General features: G+C 39.4%; 4 protein-coding genes and 1 long non-coding RNA gene across 6 annotated transcripts in view; 2 read left to right on the forward strand and 3 right to left on the reverse strand.

The window, feature by feature from the left end:
• The window catches only part of LOC122656705 (uncharacterized CRM domain-containing protein At3g25440, chloroplastic), a 28167-nt gene extending 9147 nt beyond the window's left edge, over nucleotides 1-19020 (reverse strand). Inside the window, exon 1 of the mRNA XM_043851321.1 lies at nucleotides 19001-19020. The gene's annotated coding sequence lies outside the window, so the exon portion shown is untranslated. The remainder of the gene's footprint in view (nucleotides 1-19000) is intronic.
• LOC122656710 lies at nucleotides 1686-22513 on the forward strand. The gene is made up of 3 exons (XR_006332143.1): nucleotides 1686-1696; nucleotides 7617-7628; nucleotides 22449-22513. It is a non-coding gene; the product is annotated as an uncharacterized LOC122656710 (long non-coding RNA).
• Nucleotides 3795-7657, forward strand: LOC122656703 (probable arabinosyltransferase ARAD1). Its single transcript, XM_043851320.1, has 3 exons — nucleotides 3795-5187; nucleotides 6514-7035; nucleotides 7073-7657. The coding sequence occupies exons 1-3, from the start codon at nucleotides 4204-4206 to the stop codon at nucleotides 7118-7120; spliced, it is 1554 nt and encodes a 517-aa protein (XP_043707255.1). The 5' UTR covers nucleotides 3795-4203; the 3' UTR covers nucleotides 7121-7657.
• On the reverse strand, nucleotides 13106-23676 carry LOC122656707. 2 transcript variants are annotated; one of them, XM_043851323.1, is made up of 8 exons: nucleotides 23597-23676; nucleotides 22473-22774; nucleotides 21897-21968; nucleotides 20588-20655; nucleotides 20120-20276; nucleotides 15140-15220; nucleotides 14940-15029; nucleotides 13106-13485 (listed from the first exon to the last, which is right to left on the reverse strand). In XM_043851323.1, the coding sequence occupies exons 2-8, from the start codon at nucleotides 22737-22739 to the stop codon at nucleotides 13363-13365; spliced, it is 858 nt and encodes a 285-aa protein (XP_043707258.1). In that variant the 5' UTR covers nucleotides 22740-22774; nucleotides 23597-23676; the 3' UTR covers nucleotides 13106-13362. The 2 variants fall into 2 exon arrangements, with proteins under 2 accessions (XP_043707258.1, XP_043707260.1); XM_043851325.1 differs by having other exon boundaries at nucleotides 22473-22771; nucleotides 23588-23659.
• Nucleotides 23677-25503: 1827 nt separating this feature from the next.
• Nucleotides 25504-26960, reverse strand: LOC122654849 (aquaporin NIP2-1-like). Its single transcript, XM_043849117.1, has 4 exons — nucleotides 26915-26960; nucleotides 26207-26259; nucleotides 25869-26115; nucleotides 25504-25757 (listed from the first exon to the last, which is right to left on the reverse strand). Exons 1-4 carry the CDS (start codon nucleotides 26958-26960, stop codon nucleotides 25504-25506), a joined length of 600 nt encoding a protein of 199 aa, XP_043705052.1.
• Nucleotides 26961-27735: the final 775 nt, after the last annotated feature.

Below are 27735 nucleotides of genomic sequence, written 5' to 3' on the forward strand. Positions count from 1 at the left end.
TCTCTTAGCATTGTTTGTTTTAAAAATATGGCTGTGACCCTATAACAACTCCTGGTCAAAGCACAAGTTGTCTCCAAAGCACCACTTGCAAGCTCTACGAATCATTTCAAAATACTAAAAAACTATACCTAATGCACTTCTGCTCTTGACTTGAGATATCAATTCTTGCAGCATGAACATTAATGGATGGGATTTTATGATTGCATTTGGATTCAATGCTGCAATAAGGTTGTACACTCTATTCTCTTTCTTTTATTAGTGTTCTTTTGAGTAAAGGGCATTGGGCTGATCTAGTAGGTTATGGTTAAAATCTTTTCTTTATCTTTATATAGTGTCATGTAACCAAAGATTGAAGGCATTGACCATCTAAAAATGGGTTTTTTTTTTTAATTGTTGCTGTCGTATTACTGCTTGCTGCCCTTGTGGCCTTCTTCCCCTTCTCCATCGATCCAGTCCTATCTTATCAGGTGAGTTCCTCTTAGTTCTTCTCCTTTCTTTTGTTCTTATTCTCTAGTGTATTTCCTTCAGTTCAACTTCCTCTGTGCTTGTTTCTTCTCCCTTCCTTCTTGGCAGTTTGATATCCTGTTCTGAACAGTACTGGTAGTCCCCAAATCTCTAATATAAAATAAAAAATACAACTATAAAATATCCCCAAATGTCCGGTTCCACTTTCCAATCCACAAATTCTACAGAAAATGAGTTTGCTGAAGCTTATGATTTTGAATTCTTAGACTACCTTGTCTTACATGAATGGGAAGAAACAAACCTTGAAGTAAAAATGCTTCCTCCCTGCCCTCTCTACAGATCGTCTGAAGCACGAAGATCGCCGCCGGTGGGAGGAGTTGGGGAGTTCAAAAGTTTTATCAAAAACCCTTTCGCAGGGGAAGAGGACACTGAAGATCGATTTCGATTTCGATTTCGCTCGTGCACTGGGAAATTGTTTAAACCCGATTTTCAATTAGAAACGGGTCATATCAGGAAGTCGGGTTTGTGTCAAATGGGTATTTCCATTTGAAAATTGGTCTAGCATTTTAGAGCGTTGGATTTTAGTAGACCACATGGCGTGCAGTGGAGATCGCACCGCCACTGCACTGTCCGATGGTGTACCGCATAGGATATTTATCCTTAAAATTCTCTCCAATTCCCCAACGATTCAGTGTGGGAAGTGGAGAAGTCGACACCTGACAAGCACGATATCCAATGGTGCCAAATTCATGATAAAAAATGGGTTAATGAACTTAGACTTGGATGTTTCGCCTGTCAAGTGTTGACCTTTCTACCCTAAATTGCATTGCACTTCACCATTGGGGAACTAGAGAGGATGATGGATTTCATTTCAGTTTTTAATTAAATTACAAATTTACCCATGCTTCGAACTTTTGCAAACCTTGATAAACCCATTAACCCTCGATGGGCTGAAGTAATTTTAACCCCTGAAATTAAAACAAGAGAATCCTTAAAACAATTCTTCATCTATTTCCAGATCTTTTAAAGGGAGAGGGTTGGCAAGCCATTGGCTTACGTGGAGTTAGCACTGTGCCCAATGAAGGAGGGTAGGATGGGGAGGGTAAGGGAGTCATTTTCATAGGGGGTGGGAGAGAGACAGATTCAAGTTGGGCTTAGTGTCGGCGTGCCCAGCCTTTATCCTTTATTTAATGGGCAAGAGATCGATGCCTAGTCACATGGCCTTGCATAAGTGTGGGGGGTAATGAGAGTGAGCGTAGAGTTGTCAACATGGATAGGATTTTTTCATTTTGTAAGGGGATGGTAATTTCATGTGCTCCTGTGCCTCAGTGTAGGTTCCACACAACTAGACAGTTTTCTTTTTTCCTTAACCCTTGTAAAATAAAAAAAAATCCTATTCATATTTATGCCCCTTCTCATGCTCTCATTGGCCCCAATGCTGGTGCAGCCATGCGACCAGGAAGAAATCTCTTGCCCTTTATATCTCTATGTGGAAGGAGTGGGTTTCATTGAAAATTTCTCAAATTAATAATAGATGATGATGCTAATATTTTTTGTCAATAGATTTACCAAATGGCAACCACTTTGAGCCATGTGAAAGAGGATTTTTTTTGGGTAGGTTTTCAAAGAAGAAGGTAACGTGGAGTGGGTGGTAGATATGTCACATATATCATACACATACAGTTGGGTGGAAAACAACTTTGGTTTTCCTTGTGTTTTAGGAAGACAGATATGCAGAAGACTCACCAGCTCCATTGCAAAATGGCTGGCAACGCGCTCGGCATGCACACCAATTAAAATTGGGAGAGGGTTCTCTGAACAAGCGGGTGAGGATACCAATGAAGTGTGATAAAACGATATCATACATTGAAGGTCAATAAAGTCATTTCATGTAAAGAGGAGAGAAATACATATATAGAGGTATTAGCCTACCCTACCATGTGGTTCAGAGAACCTTTTCTCAACAAAATAATATGGGCAAGAGAGCAAGAGATCGTTGTCTGGTCATGTAGTGCCTGCACTAGCACGAGGGTCAATGAGAACGCACATATATTTGGATATATTTTTTTATTTCACTAGGACTAACGGTCATTTCGCGTGCTCTTATGTTTAAGCGCAGGAAACACACAACCAAGTTGCATTCTTTTTCCCAAATAATATAGACAATATAAGAGAGTTTTTCTCCATCGTGGGTGAAGAGAAACCTATGAAGACAAGTGGTAATGTAGTTGGTTGATGCCTTACTAGTAGAATGCATGAGGTCACCATGTGGCAATGTAAGATAGGCTGACCACACACACATACACACACACACACACAAGAATATTTCTAATAAAATGAAGAGAATAAGGTTTAAGTGCAGCTAATGTGCCATACTTCCTGTCACAAATAGATTTTTTTTTCTTTACTCCCCTATCATCTGTGTCAAATTGTCAATGTAAATAATACCGTTTTCAATACCGCCATTGGTGCGGTGTGTGTGGGTACCCCTCTCCCAAGTGAATGATACTGAATTTCTTCTTGCATCAGGTTTCTCTTCATCCATGCCATAGGATCTGACCATTGATTGGGCAGGAAAATATACTTGGTACACTAGGAGTTAATGATGATATTTACTATTTTAAGGAGACTTAAATCACCATTTTAAGAGTCTCTCTAATCACAAAGTCAAATTACTATAACCATTGATGAACAGAATCTTTCGAAGACTTTAATCCTTCCTAATTAGACGAGACACTCACACTTATCCGGGCCTCTACCGTTGTTTATCTATTCACTATGAACATCTCACACTGCCGGGAATGAAATTTCTCTGTATATTCTGTAGCAGAACACAAAATATAAATAAAGATACGAAGTAAACTCAAATAATAATACGACAGGAGCAGGAGCTCGAACTCGGGCTTCCCTCTCCACTTGGGTCTTTCTCTTTCCACTAGGAAAAAGTCAGTACGCCATGGCATCTCAATACCGGAGCTGATCAGGAATTCAGGATCACCTTCAGGTATCCCTTTTCTTTTTTTCTTTTTTCTTTTTAGTTGACCCATTTGTTCTCAAATTAGATCAAACAAAAAATTCTGAAAAATCCAGATGAAATTTGTTTTAATCTTTAATTGTTGATTTCAGGCTTTTGTTGTATCTATATTGGCCTATTATTTCAATCACTTTTTTCCACTCGAAAGCTTGGTAGTTCAAAATAAATAGAAGCGTGCTTTACTTTTAGAGCTAATAAACGGAGATGCTGATTTACTAATTGGTATGTAGATGGATGATTGCCATTTATGACTGTGATCGGAGGAGCGTCTAGTTTTGTTACTGAGTGTGAATCATTGATTTTTATCTATAAATTGGAACTTGCAAGATTACTCCATTTCTTCAGAGAAGGTTGATGGTTTGCTAGATGTTTAAGGGAACAGATTTCTTGGGTTGTATTTGAAGGATCACTCAACCATAAAGAAATGAGTTAAAAGATTTGGTTTAGCGTATGGGTTTTACCTCGTACTTTACTCCTATTATCCTTTTCCATGAAAAAGGCCCTTCTTGTGGAAGGGCTGGAATTGAAGCAGCAGTTTTAACCGAGAAAACAGATGGAATTAATGCATGAAGAGGCGAACATCGACGGGTCTTGGTCCTAATACATATTTTCAATGCTAAGGAAACATATCCTTGTTTGATTCAATATTTGTTGGAGTCGTCTAGAATTTCCAAAACTCACTGCCTTTGGCGTCTCCAGTCTTCATGTCAGAAAAGAGAATGCAACCCTCAAGACTTCTTTTCTGCCTGATAACCATCTCCCTGTTTCTTCTGATGCTTTCCTTTGTCTTCCTGCTTCAATCCAATAGTAGTTCATTAATATCAGAATCAGTTTTCAAGCTAATCCTTCTTAATAACACATCAGTGGTCTTCAACCCCAATAGTGACAGTGACAGTGGTGATAAACTTTCTAATTCTCCTCCGTTGCCTTCCCCAATCATCAGCAACAAACCCAACTCAAGTGACCTAAAAAATGGTTGCCAAGGTCCATACTCAAACAAGGAAACAGGGGATTTAGGACAGGGGACTAACAAGGTTTGTGATGCAACTCAGGCCCTCCTCAGGGTATTTATGTATGACCTGCATCCTGAATTTCACTTCGGTTTATTGGGGTGGAAAGGGAAAGTTGGCCAAATATGGCCTGATGTAAGTGATCTTAATCACATCCCATCATACCCTGGTGGGTTGAATTTACAACACAGCATAGAGTATTGGCTCACACTAGATCTCCTCTCATCAAACATCCCAAGTGTAATCAGGCCCTGCAGTGTAGTTAGGGTGGTGAATTCAAGTCAGGCAGATATAATTTTTGTGCCATTCTTCTCATCTTTGAGCTACAATAAAAATTCCAAGCTACATGGAAGCGAGAAAGCTAGTAGTATGAACAGGATGTTGCAGGATAAATTGGTGCAGTTCTTGATGAGTCAGGATGAATGGAAGAGATCGGGTGGGAAGGATCATCTCATTGTAGCTCACCATCCAAACAGCATGCAGGCTGCACGGAGGAAGCTGCGTTCTGCCATGTTTGTTCTTGCTGATTTTGGAAGATACTCGGTTGAGATTGCAAACATAGAGAAGGACATAATTGCTCCTTACAAGCATGTTGTGAGGACCATTTATGGTGAATCTGTCCCATTTAAGAAACGACCAGTCTTGGCGTATTTCCAGGGAGCAATTTATAGGAAAGATGTAAGTGATAACTGTACTGTTTCCTTTTTGTGTTGAATTTTTCTCAGCTTGCCTTTTGTTTATTTTTTATTTGTTTAGATTGAAGATCATCTTCTTCCGTTAGATGGGTTGTTAGTGATATCTAATGTATCAAGTCATAAAAAATTCTTGTTTGTCCCTGATTAAGAATTTGCCATAGGGCGATCAAGTTATCCATTGAAATGAGGGTTGGGGAAGCTTGAACCATAGGGAGTATTCAGTACTGGTGAATCACACCATTTAAGCTCTTGGTTTGCAAAAACTGCAAGCAAAATAATCTTTTCAGTTAATTCTCTTGGACTTGTTTCTTAGAAGTATCATTGGACTGCCAATATTTGATGGCAGATAAGAATGGAAAGAAGAAATCATCGCGTTTGTGTTTTGTGAGTTGTAAAAGAATTATAAATGAGTTGGTATTGGTTATTTGATGTGACAGACCAATAAGTTTTGATTGAGGAAGGAAAGGAGCTTACAACTGAAAGCCCGTTTTCCTTTTCTGATTTTTCTGCTTCTTTTTCCTTCTCTCTCCTTCCTCCTACAGAAACCACTACCCTTGTCTGCAACTCTCCGGCATCTAAACTTTCCATCCTCTCTATCGTACTCAGCAGATCTTTGATGGAAATTTTGAAAGATCTCCCCTGTTAGGACTTGTTTCTCAGTTTCTCTCTCTCTCTCTCTCTCCCTATACCCTTTTTCTTTCCCCTTCCCACTGGTGGGTTTGGGGGGGGGGGGTGTTTACCACTTGTTGAATGATCATAACCATTCACCCTATGCTTTCTTTTGTTTTTTGTTTTTTTTTTTTTTTGCATTCAAATATTTAGCATGTACTAAATGTAGCAGCGTGATGTGAGATGGTTAGGATCATCCATCAATTCAATTGTTTACCTAGGAGATTTCCTGCTATCCCTTGAACATCACTCCCATATCTATATTCATCTGTTACATTTGTACAGCACAAGTTGGTTGATAGTGTTTTCTATTCCTTCCATCCTGGGATATGCATCCTTTTGCAAACCTTTTGGAGTTGTCTCAACAGAATTACTGGTGTTAATTGTCAGTATTCTGTGAAGTAAAAGGATGTTGCAAATCCTAATATAATAATAGAAGCTTTTTGGCAGCTAAACTCCCTGACCTTTTCGATAACCACCGTTTACCCTTCTGATCTCTCACTTTCTGTAAAGAAGCTTAAGAATCCAATAATTTATTAATTTTTTTTTTAAATTTTATCAAGGCCTTATCGTACTTCATTTGTTTATTGCTACTGTAGGATTGTCGATATTGCATCTACTGATTGAATCTTTCTTTCAGGGTGGGGTCATTCGTCAAGAACTCCATCATCTTCTTAAAGATGAGAAGGATGTACACTTTACATTCGGAAGTGTGCATAATCATGGGATTAGTAAAGCTGGCCAAGGAATGACTTCATCTAAATTCTGTCTGAATATCGCTGGAGATACTCCCTCCTCAAACCGCCTCTTTGATGCTATTGTGAGCCACTGTGTACCTGTGATCATTAGCGATAAGATTGAACTCCCATTCGAGGATGTCTTGGACTATACAGAATTTTGTATCTTTGTACGTGCATCTGATGCAGTAAAGAAGGGATTCCTGCTGAATCTACTCAGGGGGATTAAGCAAGACAGTTGGACAACGATGTGGGAAAAACTGAAGGCAGTTGCACATCATTTTGAGTATCAATATCCATCCCAACCAGGTGATGCTGTGGAGATGATTTGGGAGGCTGTCTCCCATAAGAGAGCTTCCATTCAATTTAGAGTTAACAGGAACAACAGATTGAGCCAATCTCAGCTGATCGTGAGGAATAAATTGGTTGACATGAAAATCCATCCAAAAAAAAAAGAAGAAGGTTAACATGCTCATGTATTACTTTTCAACTTCCTTCTTACTGACATAGAATTTCTTATATGGAAATCTATTTGGGTACTGGGTTCTTGATGGAGGTACAAGTACACTACACTCCTTTGAAAAAAAAAATTCATAAGAGCTTTTTCTGTTTGTCATTAGTCGATACACACTTATAAAATATATCTCAGAAGCATCAGAAACAATTCTCTGTCTGGGATTATTGTCTCATCAATTCTGTCCAAAGGTTTTTCAGACAATTTCCTGTGCATCTTTGCTAGTGTGGACTTGAATCAGATAATTAACAGGAAATATATTGACAGCCAGGACAGAAAGATGATAACTAAATTTGTAGAAACCAGATTTGTGCTTTTGATATCAGTCTTTGTTGCATAGCAGATACTCATACAAAACCAATAGCGTAAACGGAAGTGGAAAAAAATGAAAACAAGAAAGTATCCGTTCCTAGCAATGAAAAGACATAACCGTAGGCTCCGTAAATTATTTTATGGAAGAGATATTTGTAAAAGTTGGAAAAAATGCCAAAGAATTTCACTATAGTTTGCAGATGGATATAAATCTTTTTCTCATAGAAAAAGAACTTACTGTAGAGTAATGTTTTTTGATAGCCAGCATCATTGTTCTTACAGTACCTCCCTCATCGGTTTCGTTAGGATCTCAGTTAAGAAGACAGACAGATGATGCTGGCTCAGTGAAGGGCTTTAGGGCCACTGACTGCGTTATCTATACAAATCTCCTTGTAACAAAACCTCTAAGTAATCAAACAGAACAGTGAAAACCAACCAACCCACAGGAAAAGAACTTGAGGACGCAGAGATTGTCCACCATCTTCTAGTGTCTCTGAGTCAGGTATAATGGATAGACATTTCTTTCTTCGGTATTCAGCTAACTTGCTATTTCATTCTGTGATGGACATATTAACTCCTGTTGTGGATGGGATCCGATCCTCTTCGAACTCCTCTTTTGCTTGACCTGTTGGAATCAAATTTTGGAGTTGCAGGTGCTGCAGGTGCCAAATTCTTCTTGGTGTCCAGCTCCTCCATGGCAGCCTTAAGAACACGTGAGTTGTGCACTAGCCCCTGTTCTTGTTTCTCCCATCTGAGGACATGGTCGATGCTTGCAATGCCAGAAACCTTTACAGGTTGGACAACTAAGAACCCAATACAGAGGAGGAGGATAAGCATCCTATAAGCACAGAAAACCATGATTCTACACAGAAGAGGTATAGAAGTTTCTCTTGTCTGGAGTTGCAAGAGAATAAGCACCTCTGAAACTGTGTGGCAGTTTCTCTTGCTCAGAGTAAGAAGAGAATAAGTAGCTCTGAAGCTGTAATCCTTGTCTTGTTATGGTCCATTTCCTGTAGATATAAGCTAGTGGTTTATCCTATTATAGGATTTGGAGGGAGTTAAAAAGCATAAAGCACATAGGGTCCCAGAGAAGCTTAGATTCACCTCAATCATAAGCCTGCAATCCAAGCAAATTAAGGCTGTTTTAGAAGACTCTGACAGATATGAATAAAGAGGTTGGGAACACCACCCTTGAGAAGCTAAGTATCTTTCCGTTGGTTCCCTACATCCCTATCATTTGCCTTGCTTTTGTCTACTAAACAATGGCCAACCGTCTCTTGGAACTCCCAGCCAACTTCCCACATCACCCGACCATGCTTGCGTGTATATTCACAAGAACCTGATATATCCTCATCTTGTCTAACAATTAAAGCTTATATTTTGCAGGTTGTACAGTGTATAACTCAGTTATTTGCCGGCAGGGAGTCAAGCCAAGGACCAAGCAGAGGCCCTTGACAAGACTAAATGACCAAATTACTATTCATATTTTGTTTATGAAGGAAAAATATATTAAAGAAAGAAGGAAAAAAAAAACCAGTTCAACCCTAGGTACCTATAAGTCCCTCCACGCGGGAGGGGACCGAGATCTTCTCGAACTTCATCTTTGGAGGCACACTGGGTTGCCATGCCCTGATTTTACTAGGACCTTAGGTTTGATACTACTTGATAGGACTTGGGTAGAATTTATCCTTAAAAAAGTAGTAGTTAAGGAGAAGGTGTCCGAGTACCTAGAACTCTTCACAAAACCTCGGACATATACAGTGTACCAGAACATCACCTCAATGCACATGAGGACAGATTGGTCATAACAACTGAGATGGATGGTCCACCCAAAAGTATGCCATGAGCAAAAGATTTAGTTTTCAGTTTGCAACAGTTGCAAGCAAGCAATAAAGTACATATAGGGAATAGAATTCCCGAAAAAAACCAAACACTCACTTTATGCCATTAGGAGATCTTCCCCTGGCGACTTTAGAATTCCAAGCTCACCTATCCATACAACAAACACAGGAGTCATTAGTTTCTTGTGCTAAATGAGTCTCTTTATACTTTTCTTTGCTCTTTCTTTGGACTGCTGAACACCTAAGCACTCCTCCATTCAAAGTTTCAAAGAAGACCCACCACAAGCTTCTTCACATCTGATCACCATCTATTCTCTTTTTTTTCTTCTCCCACCTTTCTTTTTCCACTCTCAATATTTCTCTCTGTTATCCATGTAGACCAACCTTCTTTCCCTTTAATTTTCTCTTTCATTAATTTACAAAATCACATGCAACTAGAAACATTACTAAAGCATCAGTTCTCTTACTTTATCAATATTGTAGTGAGAGTTCATGAAGTTTTAGAAGTTGGACTGGGTCTTGGTCCAAGCAGAGCAAAATACAATCCCCAGCTTATATATGTTATTAATTGCTGGCGGGATCTTTTCCTTTGGCTTTTAATTAAAAAGCAAAAAAAAAAAAAAAAAGAACGGTACTAGTGTTGTTGCTTTCAAATCTCTCTCCTCCACCCCAACCTTCAAAACCTCCTCAAAAGGGTCTTCAGGCTTGTTTGTTGCATCAACACAACATGTGATTCATGAGAATTGTGACATATTGTTGTCACTTGCAGATGAATGACTTTGGGATATATTATTAAGAGTTTGGCTTCATATCTTGAAGATACCATGATTTGTCACATGCATACATGATTTTCATATCTTTGATATTCTCTCTCTTTCCTGACACTTTTTTTCCTTTGTTTTCCTCCTGTAGGGATGTTAAATAGTTATTTCATTTCAATTTCGATCAATCTGAATCGGGATTTTGTTGTTGCATGAGTGGTCCAAACGAAGCCGAACCGATAAGGTGAGACTCGGTTCAAGTTGGTTTCACTTTCATTTTGATTTGGTTTTGGGTTTTTTTGGATTGACTTAACGGATTCTTATCGATGGATTTCATATTGTCAGTGATTCGGTTTTAGGCTTTTTCGGATTGATTTAACGGGTTCTTATCTCCATTGGTTGGGTGTGGAGATTCCATTACACACTGGTAGCGTGGCAATCCCCATATATATCTACCTACACCATCCGTATAGAGAAACTTTCGTTGCCAAATGAGGAAATTGGTAGGATCTAGACTCTAGACATTAGGGTGAAAGTGAGAGTCGTGAGACCCTTGATTGGAGGTGTACCGGGGGGTACGTACCGGTTACCTTTAAGGTTTTGTACTTGATGGATACCCTCCTCTTAAAGTAGAAGAAGATATAGAAATCGGGAGAGGACTGTGGGGGAACCCACTAGTTCTAACTCCTAACGTTGTAAAAGAAGAAAGCTGAGTTAGTATTATTAGCTTAGGTGTCTTTGATTCTCGAGGTTGGTCTTAAAGTAGGGGACTTTTGACCTTTTATTTAAACTAGAGAAAGATATCAGTTCTAGTAGAGCCCTCCCGCCTTAACGGTCTGGTTGCAATGGCTTAAGCCACCAAAGAGAAAGAGAAGGATGAAACAGAAAAGCAGCTATACCACATCCCAAGCTGGTAATGTTGTTTGTTTACAGATCAATGCTTCAACTTTGCACTATTCCATTGCTTCTTCTTTATATATATATATATATGAAAAAAGGAAAGCTAACCAGTTGCTAGGCGCGGCATGTATCTGCACCCAGATACAACCCAGCATAAAAAGATCGATGCACCCCTTGGAAAGGCCGAAAGGACCATGGGTGTGCCAATCTTTTTGCGCTAGGCCGTGTGGCTGCAGGTACACGTCGAAGCACAACACCGGTTAGCGTTCTTTTTCCCATATAAAAAAAAATATATATATATATATTCTTTTGAAAGCAATACTTGCTTTCATTATACTAATCGGATCTTAAAACAGAAAGTATATTAATAAGAAAGGTACAGTTGCACAAGATTTTGTCATCAAACATCTCCTCCATTCAATTCATCAGCTTAAATAGTCTAAAGAATTAAAGACAAAATTAGGAGAAGAGAATATAAGTATTGAATGTTAAAAGACTAAGGCTGTGTTTAGTATGTATTCTTGGAATGTATTCTAAGATGATTTTGCATTCTCAACAATAAAAACAGTTTTTTTTATCGTCCGAGAACCTGAAATCACCTTAGAATACATTCCAAGAATGCATACCAAACACAGCCTAAGTAAGAGTAGTTACAGCCTAATTGAAAGGGATTAGCCCTTGTACAAAGATAGGGACTCTTTTCTTGCCCCCAAAAGCAAATATTCCTACTTCTGTTGAAATGCCCAGTTTTAGCACAGTAGCCTACACCATGTAATGTAGTAAAAGATGTGACCAATCCCAAGGCTCTCCTCCTTCCCTGGATGCTGGATTGTGGGCCCTCTCTACTCTTTCTCTATATTAGTCAAATATTCTCTCCCATCTGATAATCATGCTTAGTTAGTTATAAAAGTATCTATGCTCGCACCAATCTCTTAAGTGGGACCTTTCAAAGGATGATTTCGGATTTACAAATAGAAAAGTGTCAGCATCACAGAACACAAGGATAGCATGGTTGGATACATTATATTCCTTCTTCTGGGTTCTTTCATTCAGTAATGAAACCAAGGTTGTCTTTGATATGTATTTTAGCTCAATAATGCATTTCAAAAAGTCATGCCAAACGCAATTTTAATTTCAGAACATCCATTAATAATTCCAAATGCTTTCAAAGTATAGTTGATATCTTCAAGGTGTGGGGTGTTCGGGACTCACAAAATGTTGAGATTGAGGAAGTGAAATCACAAATATACATTAAATAAATGGTTCCAAATGTTTAAGATCATGGGTGGAAAACTAAGGCAGCGTTTGGCATGATTTCTTAGAATGCATTCCAAGGATGCATACCAAACACAGCCCAATTTATTTTTTTTTGGGATCTAAAACACTTCTTCTGTGGCAGTGCTAGGGCTTTATTTATTTATTCACCTTGCTGTAGATCAGAGATGTTTTAATCAGTGAATACATTAACAAGAAAGTAGTGTATGATTTATGTTGATCCTAGATTCATAACCAGAATAATGACGGACCAAATTAAAATGGGGGATAGACCAATTTTGAAGGTTTAAGTATATCTATTCCTCACCCAAAAAGAAAAAGTTCATATGCAACTTGTAGTGAGTAATGGATGGAACACAAAAGGATAGAGGACAACTATATATGATGAAAATATATGTTTCAGGGGCTAAGGAATTGCTTTTACTGTTATTTTTAGATTTCAAGCTATAATCTAACAACTACTGAATGATTACATCTTTAATAAATGAATGAAACTATATCTGTGGAACATATGCTCTGGATTGAAGTTATGATAAACAATCTCTAAGAATCTGCTTTTACAATCCCCACTTCCCTATTAGCTGAAGAGTTGAGCTTCTCATTCAGCTCCTTTCCAAAAATCCATAGATTTTAAGGACTATTTGAGCCACATCGTGCACCTTAGTTTCTGAAGTGGAAGGAATGCTACAGGAAGGACTCCATGGATGGCTGAGGAACAAGGCACCCAAAAAATAGACCATTAAAGACATGCTTGGCAGAGACGAACAAAGAGTTCAAGTTCGTTTCAGTTCTCCCATGACCACCGACGAGTACAGTGGTGCTTCGACATTGGGAAAACTAGGTCTTATGGCTAAAGTTGAAAATAAAGAGAAAGACAGAAGACAGACAAGAAGCTGCAATTGTAAATACAAAATTTACTGTGAACCAGCCAATTTTCAAAAGCACCTCACTGTTGTTTGGCAATCCCAGAATTATGTGTATAGACATTAAAAGGGGGGAGGGAGAATAAGAAAATCTTCTGGCTTTTCAATTGACAAGCAGAAGATAAATACTTCATTAAGATTTAAAAAGCGATAAAACATCTCCAACTTGTTGAAATAGACAAGCCAATATGTTCAGGAACATCCAAAGTTAATATACATGCCAAAATCATTGGATTGGTTCTTGATGAGGAGTCACTGCAGGACCTGGTGCAATAGTGAACTGAAGACCTCTACGTTGGCCCGACTGTAGTACAAATGCAACTTCTGTTGCTGCCAATGCTGCCGCTTCCTGAACAGTCAAACATTTACAGAGTAACAAATTCATGATGAACCTTTTCCACAACTTCATTAAATCACCATCACCTAACTTATCATTCTACAGCTATATTGGCGATCCATGGCAGGAAGAAAAAAGGGGGGGGGAGGTGGCAGGGAAAGAGATTTTAGGGTAAATTACACTTGGGATACCTACCGTTTAGACAAATTATGTCTAGGGTACCTCACATTTGAAATGTTATGTTTGGGGCACCCCATGTTTTATAAACGTTATGTTTGGGGTACCACCTCTCTTTTCAAATTCCAAATTTGCCCATCAATTATCCACTTTTCTCCGGCACCCTCGGCAGCTCCCTGCAAACCTTCCCTTGCAGCTCTCTCGACAACCTCAGCAGCTCCTGCACTGTCGCCGCCTATGGCCTTGCGGTGCTTTGGCTCGGGGAGGCCATCCCCTGCTTCCTTTTCCACTTGTTGAATGACACCTCCACAATGGCCCATCCCACTCTTACTCCCACACATGTCCCGCTGGAACAGCTTTGCCAGTCCATAATCCGCCACACGGGGATGGAAATCCCCATCCAACAATATGTTGTTAGACTTTAATATACTTATACATGATAGCTGGCATACAGTCATGGTGCAGATAAGCCAATCCCTTCACCGCCCCTACTATAATCACGAACCTCGTCCACCAGTCCAGCAAAATCCCACCCTTCTCTCCGTGTGAAACCTCTCCCAAGCTCCCCTTGTCCATGTACTCGTAAACTCCATATAACTAAATAAAACTTTACAATATTGCCATGCCTGATTCTTCCTAACGTCTCCTCCAACCAGAATGCTTTCTCAGTCTCTGATTTCCCGTTTCCTCCCCACAGCTTCTTCACTGCCACAGTCTGACCACTTTCCAATCTCACCCTGTACTTAGAGGGTCTCCCATACTGCCTTCTAGGTTGTCCTCCGTAAGGAACCCAATATCTTGTATTCTCTTGAAGTTGGGATGCCGTCAACTTCCATGGTAGCATTGCTTTTGCTTTCCTGTCAATTGCTTCAATTCTGCTGCTTTTGTAAAACCAGAAGAGCAATGGGGGCAGCAGGGGAAACGAGGAGGAGAGAGAGAGAGAGAGAGCAGAGCCAGGTCCTCCTGCGGTGCTCCACTCCTTGGAGGAGGCGGCAATTGAACCAGACCCTCTGAGACTGATAGACCATGTCTGTTCCGTTGTTCTGCTGCTGCTGGCGTCATAGGAGGAATTGGTGTCGGGGAGGAGAGTGGTGGAAGGGCAAAGTTGGAAATTAAAAAAAAAAAAAAAAAAGCACCCCACACATATATTTCAAACATGAGGTACCTTAGACGCAGTCCCTCTTTGTAATTTACCCGAAATTTTATATTTGGTTCAGGTAAATGAAAAAGTAGAGCTGTGAAGCAGAAACAAGCATAATAAAGTACTATTGAAGGATCCATTTGATAACCTGGCTTTGCCGGCGACGCTGCAAAATACTGATGGCCCAGGCCATAATGTAACACGGCAAAAGAAACCCAGCAGCCCGGAGCAAGAAGAGCTGCTCAGCATGCAATATAAAATCAAAATGCTAAAACCACAAAAGATGAGCCAAAAGCAACAAAGAACTAAAATTGAGGCTACATTGGCTTGAAGCCCAATCCAACTTACAGAAAAGAAAGTGGACAGATCATCATCCCCGTCGGCATTGGTGATGGTCAGTGCATGCCTCAAAAGCAGAAGAGCCATCAACTACAATCAAATTGGAGTGTGTTGGAGAGGGGGTTAGAATCAGGACCAACCCCACAGTACAAGCATATTATGAATTGAATTTGGCTACCAAATGGTCAAAAAATGACCAGAAGTTTCAGCCAACAAGGTATTCTCTAGGTAGCAAACTAATACTGCACACATCAACAGTTAAGATATTATTCAAGGCTGAAGGCACACAAGCCTTATATGCAACTATAATTCGACTTCTAAGTCAAAGTTTCTCCTCCATTCCTCCTCCCCTAAGCTTTGATCTTTTCTTGGTGCTGCCCCCCCCCCCCAAAACACCCCGCAGGGGGGGGGGGGAGGAGGGGGGAAAGATTTAAACATTAGTGCAATGAATAAGAAAAAACAGTGGCATGGTGCTACCAGGTTTTGATTTGTCGGATTAAAACTCAGTCTCACCCTCTGTCAACGAAAGTGCGGTCAAATTCCTATCCAATCAATAAAATGGTCGATTGCACCAGAGCATATCCTCACTGAATCACTGACCTCAACATAAAAGTTTTTTAGTTTTTGGGAGTTTTCAAAACATCATTTGGGCAGTCAAATTATTGACTAGGAACTACCAGACCTGGCAACAACCATCCTGCTTGCCATACAATGAATAAGGGTTCTTGGGAGTTCTTTTTCCCCTAGTGATATTGGGGAACAAATTGAGTAAGACTTGGGCCCCGGTTGATCACACTCCCACTTTCAGATTCCAGTGATTTCTGTTCTGTGGGAATAGATTAGGAGTGGAATTCTACTTGGTTAAACCGGTTTACCCGATAAGGGAAGTGGCATCCGTTGATGAATGGTTATACAATGGTGGTCCTTATGAACTGATTGTTCTACACTTCTTAGTTGGTGTAGCTTGTTACATGGGTCATGAGTGGGAAATTAGTTTCCGTCTGGCTGATTTCATGTTCAAAGAAATAAGAATTGTCCCAACATGAAATCAGACTGGACCCACATGCCCTAAAAAAAGGAATTATAGGGCATAAAATATGCTTTGAAAAACATTTAGAACAACCACTAACAAAATTAAGGCCCCTCCTGATACTTTCGTTGAAACCCAAACACTCTCTCCCTCCCTCCCTCCCTCCCTCCCTCCCTGTTAAAACTTTGTCGAGATTCTTCATCGATCGAAGTCTTTGTGCATCGCCGTAGGTGGGAGTTACCAGAGGTCTTTGTGCGTCGCTAATTGTGGGAATTACTAGAGGTATTCCTTTTCCTTTTTTCCGTAACCTCTCACTCTCTCTCGCTCGGACACTATAATATTTTTACGATTCAGCGATTAAATGGGGGTTCATCTGAAACAAGGGTTTTCTGCCAACTCCCATGTATGTTGTCCCCTCTCTACCTCTGAGGCAAATGGAACTCTCATCTACTGGTGCTTTGCTTTTCACAGTTTTGGATTGTTTCCTGTTTCTTTTTTTCTTTGTTCGAATTCCAGGTTTTGATACCAATTGCGTTTGTGAGTAGGTAATGTAGTCCTAGATAGGTAGGAGGCCTACTAGGAGCCAAACAACAGGATCAAATAACAAAAGGGGTTGCTGGTTCGAATGGACAGCACTAGGATTTTGGTTAATTCCTAGGGTTAGGGTTGGATATTGGGAAAGGGGTTTATAGGGTATTAATGGGCAGGTCTAGGGGGTCAATATGGTATAAAATAATAGGATTTGGGAAGGTTTTAAAATTCTGCGGTTCTGGATAGAATTGTGTTGCAGGTTTTGGGTTTTAATGGAGTGAAGGAATGGAGAGGATAAAGTGGGAGTTTGGGGCTGAAACTTGGATCGAGTGTCAACAATGATGTAAGGGATGTATGCTGAAAGTTTGGTTTGAAACTGATGGACAGATTTGGAGTTATGGAGGTTTCCTAGTAGAAGTAGGAGAGAGGGGTAAAACTGTAATTTCAGACAATCGGCTAGGTGGATGGTGCTGAAATTTGAATCGAGTCTCTCATAGGGTTTGAGAAAGACTTGATCAAATTTTTAGCAGATTCTAATGGTTAGATTTGGCTGGGCAGAATTCTCACGAAAATCACCTTGTATGTGACCTTCTAGAAGGAAGAAGAATAGTTGCAGAATTTCTTACTTGTTACAGGTCTTCAATGGCAACAACTTTGAAGATGAACAATGGGGTCTCCCGATCTTCACAATGCAAGGAGATAAGTAGCAGCCCTCCCGATCTTCACAATGCAAGGAGTCGATTGGAGATCAACCAATCCCTTCAACCTTGATATTACTCACAAGGCACACTCACGATGGAGCAAAGGCAGCAAGCATAAAGCTAATTTTTATTAATCAAATTCGTGTTCAATGCTGGCCTCCCTTACAGACTTATATAGAAGACTCAAAAATAGACTTAGACACTAAAAAGGAATGGCCTAACCTTATCCCTAACCTATTAGGCAACTTAAACTGACTAGGAAACCCAAATAGACTCAAAATAGAGTCCTAATGACTTAAAACAACTTAAACTACTTAAAATAAAGAAGATTCCCTAGTAGCCAATAGGATATAAGAACCTCTTAGCCAATAGGATCACTTCACTTAAATTAGACCAATTGAACCAATTGGATGCAACCAATTTAAACCGGTTCAATTAAAAACACAAAATAAAAACTAAGTATTGGGCTAATCCCGTATGCAACCTATATACCCCTATTTCAGGCCCACTAAAGTGGCCTAATAGATAGAAAACCCTAGGGAACAAAGGCCCAACATATATATATCCCAACCCTACACTTATTCCCAATGAAACAAGCCCTATTTGATGATGAATCTGCATCAGTAGGGTTACTAGCATTTTGGGTTTTGATTAGAAACGTGAATTGTGGCTCTTTTGATTGGTTTCATTTGTTTTCAACTATAATTGCAGGCAAAGTTCTAAATCTCAATTTTGAGGCCAGTTTCGGTCAGGCCCAAAACCGAGATGTGTCAGATCTCATTTCAAGGTTTCAACCTTGAACTTTTCAGGGTTGAAAACCGGGGTCGAAGCTTGGGTTTCAACCATGGGTTTTCACCCCGGATTTCAATTCGGCTGGGCCCAAAATCGAGACAACTCAGAGATTTTGGTCAGTTTTAACTGAGATTTAGTTTCATTCGCAGGTATAGATCTGATCTCTGTTTCGACCGAGACTTGTCCTTCTAGGCTTGGGTGGGAGTAGTATATAGGACGAAACGGTAGTGGTGGGTAGTGGGCTGTATTCCAAATTCAGTAAGGGGGAGAAGGAAAATCAAGCAAGATGCAAGTTCTATTGGATTTTAAGACTATAAATTAAGAAAATTCAAAAAACAAATCAAAACCTGAGAAATCTGAAATTTCAGCATATTGAAGCGGGTAGTTAGTGAAGGTTGAAATCTCAAAGGATTTCAATGGTATGGCTATGTGAAATATTGAGCTGCAAGTCCCGCAAAATTGATATTTAGAGGGGAAGGCATTCAGCTCTAAGGGAAGCTCTATGGTAGATTGCATGGATAAGAATAAAATGGAAAATGATGGAGGAACAACGTAATTAACCAGAAATTGGAATAGCACCTAAAACAGAAGCAGAACAGGTCCAATTGATTGTGAGATATGAGATGAAATCTGCAATCTATTGGAAAACATAGATAGCAGTTGGAAGTGAAACTAAATAGCTTATAGTCAATCGTCTAGAGTGCATCTATAGGCTATATATTGATTTTTTTTATAGCATAATGACTGTCTCTTCTGTTTCTTGGTTGCATATGTCAAATTGAATATGCATTAATAGCATAAAATCCACATTGGTTGGATATACCATTCATTCATTTAAGTTCGGTTTCTTTAGCTGATTTGAGGTATAGGTTAACCTATAAATGGTTGGATATACTACATGTTTGGTTTTTAGATAATACCCAAACAAAGTTAGTCCATCAAGATACATCTTATGTTCAGCTGGCTTTCTGGGCTGTTATCCTAGTTCATTTCTTGCAATAGCTTGCTGTTATCCTAGTTTATTTCTTGCTATAATTTGCTGTTAGAACCCGTTGGTTTGCTTGAGAAGCATCTTATGATCACCTTCGTCAATGTTCCCACCCTTTGTTTCAGTTCTATTCAGATTACAGCTTGAATCAATGTGTTGTAGACTTGCAGTGCTGGAAGGTATGGCGGATATCAACGTCGTGAAGTGATTCAGACTACTATTTTTGTGCCTTCAAAGCATTGTAATGATACAATTAAAACTATCAGAATTATTGGTCGTACTGAAACCATGACAACATGATTAGTAGTTTCAAATGTTAGTATAATTGGATAACGGTTGATGGAATTTCTGCAAATATTAGGGAGGTTAAAAACTTGAAGAAGGCATTTCCGTAATTATCATTGCAGGAATTGGAGTGATTCTATCAATTGTATACCAAACACTAATTATGCTCTTAATCAATTCCACAAATGTTTACCAAGCAGCGATCTTACTCCCAAAAATCATGGAATCCAAAAAAAAAAAAATTCCACCTGAAATCAAGGAATTAGGAGCGGGATGGTTACTGGTGCTATTTTATCACCAAAATAAGCATAATGTAAGGAATTACTAGTGCACAGACAATATTAAACTCCCTGTGACATTTTTGGCAGCCTGAACATCATGCCACTTTCTTGTCAATTGTCATATACCAATGTTTTTAAACCATTTTCTTGACGGGATGTTAGGGGATCATCAGCTGTTTTTCCCTTTCCAGGACACCAAACAATGTCCAATTACCCAAAAAACACTGGGACAGCTGGGACAACCATCAGGCATTCTAAGCATACTACATAATGTATCAGACATCTCTAAAAATCAGTCATATATCAATACTTCTCATTTAGATGACAGAATCATGATGACTTAGTATATTGAAGAAAAAAAAAAGAATCATAATGACTTACAATCAGAGCAGCAGAACGGAAAAATGCAGCTCCACTGGCATTTGTAGCAGCATATTCATCATACTCAGCTTCTAGGAAATGGCGCTCTGCGGCTGCCATAGCTAAGAGACGAGGATCATGCAAATCCAGAGGAGAACTGGAGATTGTCCAACCTCCACTGTAAGACCACAGAAGGGAGAAATGCTAGTTGGAAACCAATGGTAACCATTGATAACCAGTAAACAGAGGACAGAGCAACAGAATTACAATTGAAATGAAATAAAATAAGGATCATAGTTGTCACGGCGGTTAGGCGATCCAAGGCGGTGCCACGGTGGAGAGGCTAAAAAATCAAGGCGACACCAAGTAGGTGACCAAGGCATCCAAGCCGCCCGCCTAGGAGACCAAGGCGACCAAAGCGCCTGGACGCCTAGGCGGCGCCTTGACAACTATGATAAGGATGTTTCAAAGCATACAACTTGTACTTGCCTGATATCAATGGCAGTCTCTTCAGATTGAGGAGGAGGTGGTGGGGCAGTATACCCAGGTTGATAAGGCTGCACATTACAGACTCACAGTCAGTTGACATAACAGTCAAGACATGATAAGCAGACAACAGAGAAAAAGCAAAAAAAAAAAAAAAAAGGGCATACCCAGTGCACGAGGCTCCCGCCACTGCAGGGTCTGGGGAGGGTCATAATGTACGCAGCCTTACCCCCGCTTCACGGAGAGGCTGTTTCCAGAGACTCGAACAATGGAGCAACCTTACCGTTGCACCAAGATCCACCCTCATCAATACCATGAGGACTTATATGCATAGTCACATGCATATAAAATAAGTTAGGCAATTCATCTTTATTTGACGAAGTATTAAACAATACAGAAAATAAGTTAGGCAATAAAATACCATCATATGGTCCGTATAAGCAACAAATTACAAATCAACATGAGGACTTATATGCATAGTTACATGCATATGCATATCTTTGTGTTTTGAATATGTCCACACATGTATTTAGTAGAAAATATGCCCATCATTATATGCCTTACCAAGAATAACAAACAAATAAAATGAGAACTACATAATGCACAACTTAGTGCAGGTGGTAGCTACTATGGGCAACACAAATTACATGATCTACAGAAAGAAAAAAAAATCATAACCACTTTTTAGGCAAGGTCCAGAAACAAGTATTGCTAAAATTGGCATCACAAATGACAATAAAGAATCATGAACTTCAGCTTCACATATAACAACCATAAGATTTGAAGTGAAGTGGGGGGGGGGGAGGTGGAGGGAGTGAAGGACACAATGGATATAGAGAACATATTAATGCAGAACTGAACCAGTAGAAAATTTAAATCCTCAATCTAATAAGGCAAAAGAAATAAAGGACTCCCGGAAATAGTATGACTAAATTAAAATATGAAAAGCCATTCAGATGCAAACAAGGTAGCATCACAAACGACAATAAAGAATCATGAACTTCAGCTTCACATATAACAACCATAAGATTTGAAGTGAAAAGGGGAGGGAGGGGGGAGTAAAGGATACAGCGGATATAGAGAACATATTAATGGAGAACTGAACCAGTAGAAAATTTAAATCCTCAATCTAATAAGGCAAAGGAAATAAAGGACTCCTGGAAATTGTATGACTAAATTAAAATATGAAAAGCCATTCAGATGCAAACAAGGTATATATCAGTTCAATGCATAAGAGAGCTGAAACTAAACATGAGATTAGTTAACTCATACTAAAAAAAAAGAAGTGAGAGAAAGAGAGTAAGGGATATACCTGGTGGCAGATCTCACATGTTATATCTCCTTTCTCATTGCACCAACGCTGAACACACTTCCTGTGAGCGAACTGGACAGAATCTTATAGTCAAATCAGTATCCAAAGTAAAACATCATCAAAACAGTAACAAGAGGATAAGGAAGGCCGTCTTGCCTCTGGAAACCAAATGAACCTTTCTCAAGGCCCTTTTGAATTCAAAAACACAATGGCTCGGGGCAACTAGTATAAAAACTAAGAAACTTCATAGCAAAAGCTTGATAACGAAAAAGGGAATGGTTATTCCATTCCTGTTTTTGGTAGTTCCAGCAAGACACAATTTGCGAAAGCTTCCTTTTGAGGCATAAATGAGAATGGCCTCGTGGTCTCGCATTGCACAATTTTGGATGGCAATTACCCACCGTGGCAGAGACTAAACTCTGTTTTAAAAGAGCTCCAGCTATGACAGAAACGATATTTCTACCATGTCAGAAATATAAAACAGAAAAGTTTCAGTGGCCATAAGAACCATGCTGAGAGAGGCTTAAAAAGATCCTCACATCACAAGTTCAGGAGCAAAGGTTAGAGCAAGTATACCTTCAAGCTGCCACTACAAGCGCAAGGGGTCTCCAGGTTCTTAATGTGGTCCTCCTCCTGGCAAATGCGGCATTCCAATGTCTGAATAAGTGGCTCTTCCTCATCAGAAACATCATGCTCTAACACTCTCTTATCTTCACAGGTAGAAACTGCAGTCTGGGTGCAAGAGCCTTCTGCAGATGACCCCGGAACCTCATCTCCTTGCATGGATTGCAAGATTGCTGGCGTTATGAGACGGTCAACATACAAAACCAAATGATCACCCATTCCACCACAAACTCCACCCTCGAATGAATTCCCTGAATCCACCAAAATTTCAAATGATGATCACTTACAATTCAAAGATTCTGTCCGATATTCAGTTAATTATGATGAAGAATATCATACAGAGTAAAATAAGAGCAAAATGGATTGAGGGGAAAGAAAGGATTCTTCCTCCCAAAAGCTCCGTAATGCCAAATTTTTAGGAGATCACGGAGCTCTTCCGTGGGGAAGCACCTATCCATATAGAATACTCACACCTTAGCTACTTTATGCGATCTTCATTCAGGCCCCACCCAGCTACAGATGCTTGCTATGCGCTATGGCAAGCGCTACCTCACCTGATCCTGCATATGATACGGATTGCTCCTTTCTTCTAGTCTCACCTCCCCTATTGCTTACCGATAAGGACAGATGAAAAGGCTATCTTCTTTTTCTTTTTAATTTTCATTTACCAACCGAAAAAATCGTAGTTCTAATACAAGTGAAGCGTCATTAACAGGAAAATTTCAAAATTCGGAATACAGATTAGAAAATCTTCAACCAAATAACATTTTCCAAATTCATCGATATTTCTTCCTTGAAGAAGCTCAAACCGACCAAAAATTTAACTCAAACAGGCGATGATCTTCATCGATCCTAACTCTATCACGCAATACCCATTAAAAAGGGAGCAGAATCAAAAGAAAAAAGCCAAATCAATCCTGGAGAGATTTAACCCTAGAAATCGACGATGCCGCTAAAATCTAAAATCTCACCGAATCGAAGAACTCCGTAATCATGCAAAGCTTAAAGTCCACAACAGAAAGAGACCCTTAGAGGCCAAAAGGGAAGAAAATGAACCTAAAGAGTACCTGCAACCGCAAGGCGAGCTCTCCTTTGGTTCGCGTAATCGGCCGTCGAAATAGCTACCAAGAAAACCTCTGTTCCGCGACACAGTTTTGTTATTTTGAAAAACCTCCGAATTGTGAAAAATTCTAGTTATAGCTCCGAAAATTGCGTCAATAGGCTCGGATTTTCCGAACCTCTTATAAAAACATTAGCTTCGGATAACCTTCGTTCGTCCAACGAACCCCAGTCTCTTGTCTCCATTAAATGGAGTCCATTTTCAATCTCTAACGGTTGTACTAACGGACGTCCAATTGCAGTCAAACTTTCTGCATCAGTGTGTGTTCTCTGCCGCGCAAACGGCTTAATCAATCTGTCGCCTTCTCCACAACTGCTTTTTTTTAAAAATAAAAACTTTTATGTGGGCGTGTGACGGTTAAAGCTACTATTAGTTGAAGCAAAGTTACCATTTAATATTTGGGCGCGGCCCCGTGTCTGGGCGCATAGGCACGGCACAATGCACGTTTCCCAAAATTATAATCGAAGGTAGGTATGAAGCGTATTATTATCCTCTTCAATTCCTAAAGTGTGGTGGTGTCGCAGTGCTAGGTGGAGGAGATATTGACACCTGACAGCTATTGCATCCAATCTTTCATATCAATAAGCTCAGACCGTTGGATGTGGCAACTGCCAAGTGTCAACATCTCCACCTAGCACTGCCACACTTTAAGGAATTGGAGAGGATAATTTTCCGATATGAAGCAAGGTTTTTAGTCATTGGTATCAAATACTGATCTGGACTGGTCCGTATCGGTCATGTTTATTTTTTAAGATTTGTAGATCTTTTTACATTTTTACTCTTATCTGTATCGATCTATCGAGTATCGATCTCTCCACCAATATCGATGCGAATTGATCAATCCAGTCAATATGATACTAATTCCTCATCGTGCGAAGGGTGAAACTATGAAAGTTACTTTATGAATAAACTAATTTCCACAATGTCGAAAGGGTAAGGTTAGTTATTTTCTTTGTATTGGTTGAAGGTAAAGTTATGAAGAGGCTAAAGGTTGAGGAATATAATGATTTGGGAGCAAAAAGTTTACTGGTCTAGCAAGTCTAGGAATTTTTTTTATCCAATCACTTATTTGTGCCACTTGGAAAAATGATGTGACGAATTTGGCCATTGCATATCTAAAGATGCTTTAGATGCTTTAGATATATTACTTGCCAAATTTAAAATTTTATGCCTAAACTCAATCATATAATCCTTTTGTAATGACACATTCTTTCATGTATGTGGATGTACTCTTTATATGCATCTTTTTGATAGTCTCAAAATTTCAAATTTCTTTTTTTTTTTTTTAATTTGGTAAACCTTATTTAGGCTAAAACTTGACATGTGAGCCTAAGACCTTGGGGTCGAATTGTCTATAAAACATCAAAAGTGTTTAGCACATGAGGGTTGGGATCCGGCTCCTCTCCAAGGAGTCCATCGCCCAAGGATGGCTGGGCTGCCAGACACACATCTCAATGCACTGGACATGTTGACTTGGTGTGCACCAGGATTTGTGCGCAGCAGCCCAGCCGTTAGATGTATCCCTAGTCACCACTCCCTGGAGATCGAGGAGCCAAATTTCAAGGGTTGCCCTCTAGACCACCTTGAGGTTGAGCCACATCGGACACATGGTTGAATTTTGGAACTTTTCTATGAACCCACATGACAGCTTATTACAAACTAGGCCTTCCCTCTAGTCAGGTTTAGCACATAAGAGTCTTACAAGTCTCTTGAAGAGTTCATTTTCTATATACACTTCACATATATATATATATATATATATATATATATAATAACAAATGTAAATGTAAGTGTTGAGGCAAGCGCTCTACAGTTCCAAAGCACATACAAGTTAAATGGATCTTTCTTGATCAATTTTACAGATTAGACAACAATAGGATCTATAGTAGAAATGTCGTGGACTGGTTTGTGTGTCACCCGAATGAAGCTGTAGGACCATGCTCCCACCAGCGATCCTGTCATTGGTCCAACCACGTATACCCAAATCCCTTTATAATTTTCGCTAGCTATGGCAGGGCCAATGCTCCTCGCCGGGTTCATGGATCCAATTGAAATGGGCCTGCACATAACACAAACACTAATGTTTTCACTTTTCACCGTCAAGTGATGTAAATGACCTGGGCCTCAATGTTCTAAGCCCAGCCCAATCTGTCTCAAGACTACTAATGCATTTACTAAAATACCCCCCAAACCACATGGTCATAGACAATTCTTGGTACTAATATTACGGCCATTGTCGAATCTATGTACCTGTTTCCAGGGAAAATGCCTAACGGCGGCAAAGGCAAAGGTGACCGCCGGGTTCATGTGGGCGCCGGAGATATGCCCAACGGCATAGATCATGGCAGTGACGATAAGCCGACCTGCAATTGAAGCTCCCAGCCTTGAAACCTTATTTTCGTCGCTTCTACTCAGTGCAGACGATCCACATGTCACAAACACCAGTAGAAACGTTGCTATAATTTCTGCTACCACCTGTAAACAAGAACTCATAATTCATTCATTTCATGGAAGTGATAGAAATGAGAGGAGGAAATGGTTTGAGTTGATTTGGGACTGAAACGACCTTTCTGAGAAAGCCAAGAGGGCTGAGTTGGGTTTGGGTTAAGCCAAGAGGACCTAGAGTTGGATTTGGGTTTTAAAAAATCCGATCCAACTTGACCCTATTTCACTCCCTTAAAATTTTTTAATAAGGATAACCCTTTCTTTTTTTTCGGCCGTCCATCGTTATTGTAATTTGAAAACCTAACACGGCACGAGAATCTTGATAAAATAAAATGGATTGGCTGTCTGAAAAATAAATTTTATTTCCTCACACTTCAATTATATATCCCCAATCATGCACCAAAAACGCATTGGTACTATTAGTCATAATGCTCCTATATATGAAGGGTCGGGTCCCATACTCCCATTACACCTCATATAAGACTGTATTGCTGACACAAATGCATTAATCAAGCTGACTCATTGACTTTAGATTTATTTTTTAATTTATTGCTACTTTTTCTTTTTTTAAAAATTATTTATTTTATTTAGATTTATTTGTTAATTTATAAGTATTTTTATTTAAATCTTTTGGAGGGTGGGATGCTACTTTTAAAGATTTTTACTATTTTTGGTTTAGTAGCTTGTTTATTCGAATCAACCCTTGCTTTATACACACAATCTGTGATTCATAGGGTGGCTGTTGGATCCAGATACTGCGATTCACTCAAATGCAAATAGGTAAAGCCAGCCCTATATTGGTGAGTGTGCCTGGGCGTTGGTACCTTACGTAAAAAGGCCGGTACTATCCCCTTGGAAGCTGTTCCATTTTCCATTTAGCTATTAATTATATTTTTCAGTTATAATATTTATTTTATAGGAAAATGTATATATGTTTTTATATTCTCTCTCTTCCCTGACCATGTAGATTAATTATCCTCTGAGTTTATTGTCTTGGCGTGGAAACGCCATTACATGAAAGCGGCGTATAGATCCCCTGCCCTTATTTTATTTTTAGATTAGAAGGCCTTGATTGCAAAGTAAAGTTTAAGGGAGACGAATTCCCATGCTAATAGTGTGTTGGGGGAAGGGAGAATTTCCTATTTCACATCAATTAGGAAATGGAAAATAATTTCATCCACTAGGAGCCCACATGGCCAAGGAAGAGATCGAGAATGTGAGTGTGAGACATCATTTCCTCATTATGGAAAGTAACACTTGAACATGCTACCTATCAGTGTTACGTCTTTTGTTTTTCTTTATTTGGCGTTGGGTGCACATGAATGAATAACATTTTTTCTACCAAAAAAAAAAAAAAAAAGAGCAACACTTGAACATGCTTAATCACAAAATACAACACCACCTAGGGTCAACTCTTGTGTAGGGAGAAACTTCCCTATTGTTCAAAACCTAGATGTAGAGACTAGGAAGAGAGAAAAGATCAAAGAGAACCCTTTCTATGACATGTGCAAGGTAGGGTCTCTATCTCCTTTTATATATCAATTTATAACATTTCCTAGCTATTGAATCCTTTTTTGCTAAGTAAGCCAAATGGTAGGATCCCATTGGGTGATCTTGATCATGTATCCTAATGTGAGTACAACTTAGTTT

This window comes from Telopea speciosissima, chromosome 3 (assembly GCF_018873765.1).
Source record: "Telopea speciosissima isolate NSW1024214 ecotype Mountain lineage chromosome 3, Tspe_v1, whole genome shotgun sequence".
Lineage (NCBI taxonomy): Eukaryota > Viridiplantae > Streptophyta > Magnoliopsida > Proteales > Proteaceae > Telopea > Telopea speciosissima.

Excerpts from the sequence above, each read along its gene's own strand:
- LOC122656703 (XM_043851320.1), top strand. The coding sequence starts at position 4,204 with ATGTCAGAAAAGAGAATGCAACCCTCAAGACTTCTTTTCTGCCTGATA. Across the intron at positions 5,188-6,513 it reads GAGCAATTTATAGGAAAGAT|GGTGGGGTCATTCGTCAAGA; the intron begins GTAAGTGATAAC and ends TCTTTCTTTCAG. Across the intron at positions 7,036-7,072 it reads TGATCGTGAGGAATAAATTG|GTTAACATGCTCATGTATTA; the intron begins GTTGACATGAAA and ends AAAAAGAAGAAG.
- LOC122656707 (XM_043851323.1), bottom strand. The coding sequence starts at position 22,739 with ATGGGTGATCATTTGGTTTTGTATGTTGACCGTCTCATAACGCCAGCA. Across the intron at positions 21,969-22,472 it reads CTTGTAGTGGCAGCTTGAAG|TTCGCTCACAGGAAGTGTGT; the intron begins GTATACTTGCTC and ends GATTCTGTCCAG. Across the intron at positions 20,656-21,896 it reads CATGTGAGATCTGCCACCAG|CCTTATCAACCTGGGTATAC; the intron begins GTATATCCCTTA and ends TGTAATGTGCAG.
- LOC122654849 (XM_043849117.1), bottom strand. The coding sequence starts at position 26,960 with ATGGAAAATGGAACAGCTTCCAAGGGGATAGTACCGGCCTTTTTAC. Across the intron at positions 26,260-26,914 it reads GATAGTACCGGCCTTTTTAC|GTCCTCTTGGCTTAACCCAA; the intron begins GTAAGGTACCAA and ends ATCCAACTCTAG. Across the intron at positions 25,758-25,868 it reads ACATAGATTCGACAATGGCC|GTCATTTACATCACTTGACG; the intron begins GTAATATTAGTA and ends ATTGAGGCCCAG.